Source organism: Micromys minutus (genome assembly GCF_963924665.1).
Source record: "Micromys minutus genome assembly, chromosome: 10".
Lineage (NCBI taxonomy): Eukaryota > Metazoa > Chordata > Mammalia > Rodentia > Muridae > Micromys > Micromys minutus.
In genome coordinates, this window is record NC_137979.1 from 41,968,400 (window position 1) to 41,981,153 (window position 12,754).

The following is a 12,754-nucleotide window of genomic DNA, read 5'->3' on the forward strand; positions in this document are numbered from 1 at the left end:
GTGGAAAACCTGTGATTCCAGCAAGCAGAAGTCTGCATTGAACCAGACCTAGATATAAGGACACAGATGACCCCTTTCCCTCATGAAGTCAGGTCCCAAATTTGAAAGGAAGGAGCAGCCCATTTGTAGATTCCCTTCCTTGTGCTACCAGAAAGACTGACCAATACTAGGGTGTCCACTGGACACAATTGCTCTTATTGGCACTGAGTATTCAAGACTATTAATTACGACCTTTAATATGTATTATTATTAATATGTATTATTAGCACTTTATATGAGGGCAATGTAAAAAGAAAATTTATCTAGAGAGGAAAAAGAAGTTAAGGAGTATAAAGATTTATTCAGACACAAATTATCCAAAATTGAGTGGTACTGATAGACCCATCAATTGATACATTGATTGGGTGATGCCTTTCCAGGTCACCAGCCTTCCTGGCTAGGCCTATCTCCTTCTTTCTTCACAGGGTCCATTTTCTGAACTCAGCATCTGAGCTGTACCAAGCCACTACTCACTTGTCTAAGCTTTTTGTCTCTGCCATGGCCTACATCAGTCATATCAGCCAAAAGGTGTGTGTGTGTGTGTGTGTGTGTGTGTGTGTGTGTGTAAATACATATATATAAACATATATACATATATATAGTCACACACACACACACACACACACACACCCTTCTCATTTTATTCCCTCCATATTCCTGGCATTATGTCTCATCTCTCTACTGTTCTTAATTCCTCAACTCAAATTTTTTTTCTTCCCTCTTCCCTACCAAGCCCAGGCTGACCTCAGCCCTCTGAGGTCCCAACACACTGTTAGCCCTTTACCTATACGTTTTGACCAGGCTCCTGTGGTCACAGTCCACCATGTTTTTTCCAGTGCCAAGGCCTGGAGATTCTGTGCAGGGCTGGGCACAGTCTCTATAGGTACCAGGGAGAGACAAGATGGTTACAGAGGTCCTCTGAAGGCTGTGAGTACAGAACTAGGTAAAGGTGAAGGTGAGAAGAACAAACTAGCCAGGAAAGGGAGCAAATGGCAGCTTCCTGGCGTGACCGGTAACTGAACACTTAAAATGTAGCTCAGAGATAAGGGTCTGCAATCCTGACCTTTACTGCTGCAGTCACTGTGCATATGCAAATCTATATGTCCATCTGCATGTACATACGTGTACACATGTGGATATATACACAGGCATGTGCATCCTGTGGTAGGCCTTGTGCACAGCACCCCACAGCGGCTGTCATGTGGCGTGGGCTGGTATGTGCTCTAAATGTGTGTGCAGAACAGGAGGGGAAGGGGACAACAAAGAGATCATTGTATCACACACTGAACCCAAGTCCTCCTTTCCGCTGACATCATTATGCCTTAAATACAGATGCCAGGCCCTGTTCCCAAGACCCTCACTGTCCCCTGCGTGCTAACACAGCACCTACTCCCAGCTTTGCTGGACGACATTCATTTTTGTTTTTTATGGGGAAGACTAGTCTCCTGGAGCCGATACTTCAGTCAAATCCAAGTAGAAAATGTACCGGGAAAAAAGGCTTCGTTTTGATTTTTTTACTTTTGCTGTCTTTTTGGAATCTGAGTCCCTTTGGGGAGGGACCTGGAGCCCGCTCACCTCCTGGATGGATTTGCTGTAACCTAAAGATGGTACGTTCTCCTTCGTTCAGCTTTTTAATCCTGTTTCTAGCTGTCTCAAAGACTTCCATAGACTGAGCTGCATGTGACCAGAGTGAGAAAGCTTCTAGCTGGAGCTTGGGGACCCCAGCGGCATGAGGGAAGACTAGGGGAGTACCCACCCATGAGGGGAGGCACTCATAATGGTGTGAGTGACCCTGAGTTTGTGTGGGAGCCGAGTGGGCAAGAATGTGTGTCTTTCTGTGCCAACTTACCTGTAACCAATGGCATCTATGTCCACAGGCCCCTTCCTGTTGTGGTGTAGGTGGGAGATCACAGCATCTGGACATACAAGTCTTACAAATTTATCTGTTCAGGCTGATGGGTTAGAGTATGAGCAGAGAGACATTTGGGGAAATCAGGAAAGACTGGTGTGAAAGGAGACAACCATCCCAAAGTCTCCACACCAGTGGGAATGCCCAGAGCTGGCTGTTAGTGTGTCCTTCCTGATTGTGTGCGACAAACTGAGCTGGGGCATTTGCATGGAGGATGCAGGACCTGGGGGAAGATAGTCTTTCTGGGAGGGTGATTGATCCTGGTGCACAGGGAGATTTCAACTCTTTGCAGAGAATGGGCAAAGCCAGGCAGGAAGGGAGATAAGTTGGTACCCAAAGGTACTGGACCACATGTAATTCTCCCTGCTTAAAATGATAGGAGGAACAGGGGCATGGTAGCACACCTTTAATCCCAGTACTCGGGAGACAAAGGCAGGAGGATCTCTGTGAGTTCCAAGGCAGCCTGGTTTATAAATAGTGATCCAGAACAGCCAGGGCTACACACAGAGAAACTCTGTCTGAAAAAGAAGCAAAAGAAGACAGACAGACAGACTATGGCATGAACTGAAAAACAAGGCAACTGAAAAAGAAAGACAGAAGAGAGGAGGGAGGTGAAAGACACCATGGGTACTGAAGCTGGTTCAGAGGACAGAGGGTGCCTTCTCACATTGGAAGACACCCAGTTGCTATGGGGCAAGCTTCTATTTTGAGGGCTGTGGAACACCAGCACCAAGAGCAAAAGACCAAGCTCTGAGTCTGAGTGGATTTGGAAAAGCCATGAAATCATTACCACCATAACAATAGAGTGTGGGACTAGTAAGATGGCTCAGCAAATAATGGTACTTGGTGCCAAGCTTGAGTTTTCTTCTAACTTTCACATACATGCTGTGGAACACACTAACACACAACACACACACACACACACTCATGTGTGCACAATGATGTGTATACATGCCTATGATTTTTGTGTATGAGTGTGTGCCTGTGTGAGTGTGTATGCATGTGTGTGCATGTGTGTGTACATTGCATTTGTGTGTGTGCACTCACACGTGTGAGCATGCAATGTTAAGAAGATTGTGGGTAACTCATACATTTTTTAAATTTTCTTTATTTTATTTTATGTGCATTGGTGTTTTGCCTGTATCTATGTCTTTGTGAAGGAGCAGGGTTCCCTGGAACCTTAGTTACAGACAGTTATAAGCTGCCATACAGGTGTTGGTGATTGAACCCCGGAAGAGTACTCAGTCCTCTTAACCACTAAGCCATCTCTCTATCCCCATATTTTTCATTTACCAGCATCCATGTTTAAAAAGGAAGAAGAGATGAGCTGAGGTGTAGCTCAGTTGGTACAGTGATTCCTAGCATGCACGATGCTCTGGGTTCAATCTCTATCCCACATGAGAGGTGAGGACAGGATCAAAAACTCAAGGTCATCTCTCAGCATCATCTCTAGTTCGAAGCCTGGGTTACATGAACCCCTGTGTTTCAAAAAAAAAAAAAAAAAAAAGTCAGGTGAAACTAGTTTCATATCTTATTTAACCTAATACAATCTCAAATAACCATTAAAACCATGCACATCTTGGTTCCAAATAGCCGTATTTCTGGTGTCCACACGTGATCAGCAGCACCACTGCACTTAAGGAGTGTGAACTTTATCATTCATACCTCCATTCAGAAGGAAAAACCAGCAGTTTTTGAGGCATCAGGGGAAGCAGAGCCCATCAGTCTGGGTCTGACGGGTCAGAGAGTCCCACACACCTCTCTCCCTGAGGAGGCTGTGTGGTACCCAGGGTAACACTGTTCCTTGGAAGTGTTACCATGGGTTAACTGGTATGCCTAGTCTCATGGGTTCTCACTTCAGCCCCGCAGTAGGAATGACTCCGTTTAGGAGCAAACTAACTGTTGAGGTCGAGGTCGATAGGGTGTGCCTGAGCCGTGTTTAAACCCTGTCTGGAGAGGTGTGGCCTTGGTGGTTGAAGCCTGCTGTAGGCAGCGGGTAGATTCCAGAATCTGGACAATAGGACGGGGTGCGCATGTGTAGTCTGTATTTAGACTGAAGGTGGAGGCCACTCAAGCCTCATAAACAGGGCCACCATCAACAGAGCTAGAAGCAGGGTGTAGTGAGTGCAGCATGAAGCCACAAAAGCGCGCGGGGGGGGCGGGGGGGGGTACTCCTGCTCAGTGGGTGCTAAGTGTGTCTGTGTCCTCCCTGTGCGCTGCTGGTCATCTGGGCGTTCACATATGGATGCCCAGGAAGGGCTCAGTCAGTGTCTTCGGTAGTCACGCCATCCTCCCAGCTACTTGTCTGGGCCACTTCCTTTCAGGAAGGCAGCCAAGCAGGCTCCTGTGTGCTCTTTGGAACTGAGCTCTTGAGGGGAAGAGGCTGCCAAGAGCCCAAGGCAAGGCCAGGAAGCAGAGGGAGGGAGGAGCTGACTTTTTATTCTCCCGCCCTTGGCCAGCCCAGGAAGGACACGTAGGAAACCAGACAGAGGGGAGAGAGGAGCCAGCAGCCCCCACCTTAAAGGCGCAGGAACCCATTTGAAGCTAGCATAAACCCCAGGACTATGACACTGATCTGGAGTTCATCAACTGAAGGGTCTCCGGTAGAAGGAGGAAGTAACTAATGAAACAGAGGCATCTGGTTGTTCAGCAAAGAGCCCATCCCTCCAGCCACTGAGACCAAATACTGTGCCAGCGCGAGCGCTGCCCCCACCCTCCCTGCTACCCCGCCAGCCTCGGTCAATGCTTACCAACCCAGTTCCATAATTACACAGCTAATGGGCTTGAGGTGCCCAGAGTAGGCAGAATGGGCTACAGAGAATAGTAGTAGAGACCTAGCCTTTTTCCACGGAGAGGAAGTGCAGCCTCTTTCAGAGCTCTGGGCAAGTTGGTCTGAAGGTAGTGATTTATCTCAACAGATTAGTCAAAGTCAATTTCAGATTTCACTCCTGTTCTACACTGCACCCCTCTTCCCCCTTACTGCACTTAATTAGCCATTAAGACGACTCCGCAGTTAAGAGCACCGGCTGCTCTCGTAGAGGACTGGCTGCTCTCGTAGAGGACCAGGGTTCGATTCCAGATGGCGAGCATAAGCTATCTGTAACTCCAGTCCCAGGGGATCTGATACTTCTTTTGGTCTCTACAGGACATACATGCAGACAAAATGCCCATACACATAAAAACTGAAAGACAAACAAACACAAACAAAACATGGAATCAAGAGAGATGAGATGGTTTAGCAGTTAGAGCACTGCTCTTCCAGAAGACCCAGGTTCGATTCCCAGCTATCACATGGCAGATCATAACTGTCAGTAACTCCAGATCTAGGGGACTTGACACCCTCACACAGACATACATGCAGGCAAAGCACCAGTGCACATAAAATAAAAACAAATGGGTGAAAACAAAAAAAAGAACTCTGAGCAGACACACGGACAGGTGATTCAAACAGCCCAGCCTGGCATCTTCTGTATGCAGGAGCTGTGCTGAACCTTAAGGGTAGGGTGGGGTGGGCTATTAGAGAGAGGGTGGGCAGAATCCTGAATCTAGTGCTGGCAGAAGGCTTGATGTTTTGGTTGTGAGACAGCTGAGCCATCTCAACAGCCCAGAAGACCTATAACCCATGAGCCCAGACAGCATCCCCTATCAGAGAGCCAAGAGGGCTTTGAAGGGACGCTGGAAGGCATGGGAGCAGAGTAGACAGGGAGGGCCAATCTGGTGATCTGTTTTAGAGCAGAGACCACAAGTGAAGGAAGTTGTGACAATCTAGGGGAGTTTGAAGCCAGACTGATCTACATAATGAGCTCTAGGATAGCTAAGGCTATGTAGGGAGACCCTGTCAAAAGAAAGAAAAATGGGGAGCTGAGGAGCCAGAAGCTCCTAGGAAAGAGGCCTTAAAGAGGAGCCATGCCGTGGCTACGCATATTTTTAGAAGAGGTGGGCTGGGCCATGTATCCTTGCTCCTTTGATGTTACTCTATCAAGGTCCCTGTACCGACTGGTTTTGTGTGTCAGCTTGACACAATCCGGAGTAATCATAGAGAAAGGAGCCTCCTTGAGGAAATGCCTCCGTGAGCTGTAAGGCATTTTCTCAACTAGTGATCAAGGGTGGGGGGAGGGGCGTTGTGGGTGTTGCCATCTCTGGGCTGGTAGTCCTGGGTTCTATAAAAAAGAAAGCTGAGCAAGCCAGGGGAAGCAAGCCAGTAAGCAGCACCCCTCCATGGCCTCTGCATCAGCTCCTGCCTCCAGGTTCCTATCCTGTGTGAGTTCCTGTCCTGACTTCCTTTGGTGATGAACAGCAATGTGGAAGTATAAGCTGAATAAACCCTTTCCTCCCCAACTTGCTTCTTGGTCATGATGTTTGTGCAGGAATAGAAACCCTGACACTTTGCCTTTCAGGGTGAGTCTCAGACTATCCTCCCAAGAAAGTAATATCCCATGAGACCCATCACAGACAGATGGTGAAGCAGAGCCGGCCTGCTCCAGAGGTAGCAACCCAGGCAAATAATCCCAGGCCCCTGCATAGCCAGCCGAACATCTCAGAGCTTGAGCAGGAGAAGCCACACTAGCAACACTGAGCTCAGGGAACATTCTAGAATGGTAGACCTCTGGTACCCAGGTAGCAGGACAGTGCCACCTCCCAACAGCTCCCTACTAAGACCAGCCTCTCCCCAAACACAGCATGCAACGGAAGTTCCTGCAGGGAACTGTGGCAGGTGCCTATCAGGTCTCCAAGTAAGGACTGGTTCCTCACCCCTCAAAGTCCTCTACTCCACTGAAGGCAGTGTATGGGCAGACAGGACTTGCTCTGTCATTTTGAGCAAAACACTTTCTCTCTCCATATGCTTTAATTTCTTGGTCTAGAAAGTGTGACTAATGAACCAGTCAGACAACGTGACCAGATCCAGTGAATTTGAGAACGGCAACCTTGGAAGAGTCCAAAGGGCAAGATGGCATCCCCTGGGGATAGAAAAGGGGAAACAGAGGCAGAGATAGAAGCACTAGAAGCAATAAGCGGAGTAGCAGGTAATTTTTTATTCTTGGGTGCTGAGTTCAAGCATCCCCACCCCTCCCTACTCCATTCGTCTGCCTGTTTGGAGCCAGAGGTCCAGTAGGCTAGGAGCTGGAATCAGTTGTAGATGGGTATACAGGTCAGCAGCTCTAAGTGATGCAGCTGGAGCTGGAGCTAAAAGGGCATGTAGAGGATAGAGGGGAGGGGTGAGGGTACCAGTATCTCTTATCCTGGCCCTCTGGTCCTAACTGTTTGGCAGTTGGGGGGCACCATTCCAGCACTGTTGAGCACCTGTGCATGGGGGCAAGCAGGTAAGTGTGATCTCCCATATCCTACCATGTGCCCCAGCCTTGAGAAAAAGGCTCCCTTATTTCTTGGTTGGAGGGTGGCGCTACCCAGCCATACTCACCTGGCAGAGCTCAGTGCTGGTCCAGGATGAGGGGCATCTGTGCGCTGTCTACTCGGGGAGGTAACCGTTCTCCTGTGCGCACATTGAACATGGGCAAGGTGGAAAGAGGCCGGGGCACCTCACGGCTGGCTGCCATCTGCCGAAGCTCTTCTGTATTCCCATGGATGGTACAGTGGTGAAACATCTGGATGCTAAAGACACAAGCAGAAGATCATCAGCCCTTGGAATTGGCCTCCAGGAGCTAGCCTGGCACTGCCTCAAAGCCATCCTGCTGTCCGCTCAAACACAAGCACCTGCTTGTGCCCAGTGATTGAGACAAGGCTCCGCATATGGACGGCCTTGATTTAAAGCTGTGTGTTCTTGGCTGAACACCTTTTTGCTTCCATTTCTTCTAACTGTAAAGTCAAGATAATAATACTCATATCCTACCATGTGCCTGCCCCATTGTTATGCAGAATAAAGAAAATATAGGGCTGGAGAGATGGCTCAGTGATTAAGAGCACTGACTGTTCTTCCAAGGGTCTTGAATTCAGTTCCCAGCAACCACATGGTGGCTCACAACCATCTGTAATGGGATCCTATGCCCTCTTCTGGTGTGTCTGAAGACAGTGACTGTGTACTCACATAAAATAAATAAACAAATTTTAAAAGAAAAGAAAGAAAGAAAAGGAAGGAAGGAAGGAAAGAAGAAAGGAAGAAAGAGAGAAAAAGAAAGAATAGGTGTGTGTTTGGAATAGTGGCCAGCATAGGTAATTCACAAGATGCCAAGGCAGGAGCAGATAACCACACGAAGTTTCTATTTGCAGCATTAGCTGGGCTTTATAGTCGTGTTCTGATTTGGTTTGTTTAAAACTTAGAGGGCCCAGTGCCTCAAAACCCAACTGACTGGGGATGACCTTGAACTCCTGATCCTCCTGCTTCCATCTCCCAACTGCTAGCATTACAGGGGTGTGCCACATGTCCAGTTTACATGATACCGAGGGTCAAATCCAGAGTTCCGTACATACAAGTATCCTCCCAACTGGCTGCATCCCCAGCCATGTCGTGTTTTTATATTCCCCTGGTCTTCTCAGTCCCTTCTAGCTCTTCACAACCTCCCTCAGTATCAAGCATCAAGACTAACTCTATCCTTTCTTCCCGTCCTTACGTCTCTCGGGCATCTTACCCATTCCTTTGCCTCTTCTTTTGACCTAGTTTTTTGACCTTTCTGGGATACTTTCTCTATGGCCCATCAAGCTCTGAATCTTATTATCTGGGCTTCTTGAACCTGATCTCTGCTCCTTGGTGCCTGACACAGCTGCCCCCACCCCCTTCTTGCTTTCCAGTCTCAATCTTGGACCAGAGTTCCTTGAGCTGTTTCAGCTCCACCCTCAGCAACCTGCAAACCCCTGATGCAGGGAATAGCCACACCCATCAGGCCCTTCCTGAACTCCAGCTTCAGGTTGAGCTTATGTGACAGTCCTAGGTCTTTGTTTTCTGTTGTACCAGAGCAACCTGTCGTGTGTCTGAGTTTGAGTTTGAGGCCAGCTTGGGCTGTACAAAGAAGCCAACTAAACACAGGAGTGGAGCATCAGGACTTGTTGTTGTTGTTGTTGTTTTGTTGTGTTTTGTTTTAATCGCCGGGCTTCTGCTGCTTACTGCTTTGTGACATTTGGTAAATGGTTTAACCTCTCTGAGCTATTACTATAGGAAGCTATATTGAACTACAACAAGCCCCACAGTGAATGTGCCCTCGGGGGAGGTTGTTTTCAACTCTCTCATTCACAGAAACCTGCCTTGTTTCCGGCTTAGTCTGGAAACGCTTTCCCAAACTCCTGATCTTCAGGTCAGAACAGAGGCTTTTCTTTGTAAACAATAAGTTTTCTGCTAGGCATGGTAGCATAGAGCATGGGAGGCTGAGGCAGGAAAAGCTGGAGTTTGAGGCCGGCTTGGGCTGTACAATGAAGCCATCTTAAAAAAACAGATTTAAGAATTGAGTTTTCTTATGGAAACCAAAGTTCCAGGCAGGCTGAAGATGCCTCCCTTTTGTCATTCAGTTACTAAAAGGTAGGAGAAGGGTCCCTAGCAGAAGTGCACGGCCCAGTCAGTGGACACCAGCTGCAGCTAAGAGCCTGGAGGTTAGAGCACTGAAAGACAGGCAGACCTCATAGAGAACTGGCCTCATTCCCCGTAGAAGCAGGACTGAGCTCCCGCTGGCCAGGAAAAGAAATGAGGTCACTGTCTAAGGCCGGGGCAGAGTTAAATAAGCTCCTAAATGTTGAATTCGGCAAACTGAATCATCCAAAACACAATTCTCCATCCCTGGGTGAAGAGACCCTGTGCAGGGATGAGAGCAAGAGGCGTGTGGATGCTAAGAGGAGCCAGTGAGGCAGGTGCATCCTGCATCCCCCATCCCACATCCCAGGGAAGGCCTTCACCAACAAGCCCCTCCCACCCCAACCCTGCACAGGGGGTCTCTTCACTCTGGGAATGTACAAGTGGGGGAAAACAATCTCCCAAGAAGAGCAGGGCAGTACACATCAAACCCCATGGAGCCTTCCCGAGGGAGACAGATGGAAGAACAGGCAGCCACTGCTGCATACAAACACACTCACAGACACACTTGTGGTCATTGGTCTCTCCTACATCTACACCACTAACAGACAATCTGCCCCTGGCACACAGACACAATGCCACTGGGGCCTGGAGCTCCATGACCAGTCTGATCTGATACAGGTGTTAGGCAGCAAAACTACTTCTGTGGCCAGTTTGAAAAGTGACAGGCATTGACCTACATTAAAATAACTGCATCTGATAGAACTAAATCAACGCAAAACTCAGGCTGGCAAAGGCTGAGGGACTAGGGGGCGAAAAGTATTCTGTTCCAAGCAGAAGAAGGGAAGCAGACATCAGACCTTCGGACTGAAGCAGGAAAGCTACATGTGGTGAAATACACCAGTCACAAGAGAGAAATCACAGTACCAGAGAAACAACTGATCACACCTGGCACAGCCCACAGAAAAAAATAAAACACCCCCCCCCCTGTGAAACACATGTTAGAATTATTGCTCTCCATTGGGAAAGATCTATAAAGTAAAACACAAAGAGAAGACAATAAAACCCAGCCCGGCAGCGGTAGCACACGCAAGCCTTTAATCCCAGCACTCAGGAGGCAGAGGCAGGCAAATCTCTATGGATTTGGGGCCAGCCTGGTCTACAAAGTGAGTTCCAGGAAAGTCAGGGCAACGTGGAAAAGCCTTATCTCAAAACATAAAAGAAAACAAACAAACAAAAAAAAAACTAAATAAACTCAGAACCTTTTATGCTTCTCGTTTTTGGTTTTAAGACAGGTTCTTGTGGAAGCCAGCATGGCCTCCAGTGGAGGCTGGATAGAGACGCTCCTGTCTCCAGCTCTACAGAGCTGGGATTGCAGACAGACACGGACCACCATATCCAGTTTAATACAACATTTTTTAACAATTTTGTGTGAAAGACTGATCAATTTACATAAGCCAAAAAAATTGCATTTTGCTAAGAAAAGTGTATTTTCTGTTAAAAATTTTTCTTCTTGGGGGGGATGGGAAAAGGGGATTCCAGAGGGAAAATTGAGAAAGGGGCTAACATTTGAAATGTAAATAAAGAAACTATCCAATAAGAAAAGAAAAAAAATTAATTATAATTCTTGTGTTTAAAATATATCGGAATAATTCAGCTGGTAAGGTGCATGCATAGCAGGTAAGAAGCTCTAGATTCAACCCTCAGCATCTCGGAAGCCGGGAGGGGAGAGACACCTTTAATTTCTAGCACTAAGGAAGGAAAAGTCAGTAGATCCGGAAGTTATTTTTAGCTGTATATTAAGGCCAGCACCCTACTCAAAAAATAAATGTAACCAGACGTGGTGGCACATGCCTTTAATCCCAGCACTTGGAAGGCAGAGACAGATCTGTGTTTGAGGCCAGCCTATTTATATAGGGAATCCCTGGCCAGCCAGGGCTATATAGTTTGACCCTATCTCTGCCAGGCAGTGGGGACACAGGCCTTTAACCCCAGCACTCGGTAGAGGCAGGTGGGTCACTAAGTGTGAAGCCAGCCTGGTTTACAGAGCTACTTCCAGGAGAGCTAAAGCTACACAGAGAAAACCTGTCTCAACTCACTCTTTAAAAAAAAAAAATCTCATCTCTAAATAATAAACACTAAATGTTAGCAGATGGAACACAAAGATCCTATGGGTGGAGACTGTTGGCAGTAAAATGGTAAATTTAAAACTGACCGCTTGGATTCAGGATATAGTTCAGTAGTAAAACACCTGCCTAGTGTGTGTGAAACCCTGGATTGCATATGCAGCACTGAGGATTCTAAATGTCCTAGAATTGATTCAGAAATGTACGTATATTCCATATATGTATGCACATTCCCTGCGCAGGCTCAACCAGCTACTGCTTCCTCTGATGGGCATCTGACCTATCAGATGTTCCCACTATCTGGTGCTTCAGACCTTCCTAAATAGAAACAATGGGGTTACTATGACCCCCACAAGATTCTGCCTACCTCACAATGACCCCCTTGAGGTCATTGCACAGATAACTTCACCAGCCGCTGAGCCCACAGCACAAGTCTGCGGAGGCCAATCGTGGGTGAACATCCTTGGTCCCCTCTCTGGCCGAGGTGTGGCCCAGACCCCCTTACAGAGGCGCCTCTGAGGGAAGCAGAAGCCAGAACACACCCCACCCACTACCGAGAGGAACCGGGTAGACTTTTCCAGCCGCCACCCTGGAGATCCTAGCACCTAGGGCTCTACAGCCATCTCCGGAAGAGATTCAGAAAGATATGCCGCTGGAGTCACCATCTCCATCCGTAAATACTGTAGTGGCTGGAGACCAAGATGCCAGCACATCACAGGTCCCAAGCCAGAGTGAGAGCAAGACTGGACCCAACGTCGGCATCCAAACCCTGCGGAAGCCCACCATGTCAAAGGTGATTCTGAGAGCTGTGGCTGACAAAGGGGTACATAGCCGTGTGTCCCTGGCTGCCTTGAAGAAAGCTGTGTCTACCACAGGGTACAATATGGCCCATAACACCTGGCGCTTCAAGCGTGCGCTCCAGAATCTAGTCAAGAAAGGCATGCTCAAACAGGTGACCGGCAAGGGTGCCTCCGGCTCTTTCCGCCTGGGCAAAAAGGAGGCCTCCAAGTCCAAGCGCGGGACCAAGAGACGCCAGCGGAGGCAAAAGAGGCAGAAGCCTGGGAAGCGCCGGTCTGGACCACGTGGATCACTGCTGGGCTCCAAAAAGAGCCATAACCGGCTTTACAAAGGAGTTCGTGGGGTGGCTAAAGGCCGCCGCCATTAATACGGCAGGTCAGGCAGGGTGCCAGGCTTGCCACGAAGTGGGAATAAAACCCAACTTATTTC

General features: G+C 48.1%; 2 protein-coding genes across 7 annotated transcripts in view; one reads left to right on the forward strand and one right to left on the reverse strand.

Annotated features, from left to right (window-relative positions):
* Nucleotides 1-320: 320 nt before the first annotated feature.
* Nucleotides 321-12,754, reverse strand: part of SGCA (sarcoglycan alpha) — a 17,261-nt gene continuing 4,827 nt past the window's right edge. The window contains exons 9-11 of one of the 6 annotated variants that reach the window (XR_013975181.1): nt 7,368-7,558; nt 6,701-6,906; nt 321-3,426 (exon numbers count right to left, since the gene is read on the reverse strand). Coding sequence is in view for 4 of the 6 variants with exons in the window: in XM_080923552.1 (XP_080779678.1) it covers nt 7,378-7,558 (181 nt within the window). In the remaining 2 variants the exon portion in view is untranslated. The other 5 variants (XR_013975182.1, XM_080923552.1, XM_080923555.1 and 2 more) reach the window with 5 other exon arrangements.
* LOC308425920 (histone H1.9-like) lies at nt 7,566-12,721 on the forward strand. The gene has a single exon (XM_080923556.1). The coding sequence runs from the start codon at nt 12,174-12,176 to the stop codon at nt 12,690-12,692; it is 519 nt and encodes a 172-aa protein (XP_080779682.1). The 5' UTR covers nt 7,566-12,173; the 3' UTR covers nt 12,693-12,721.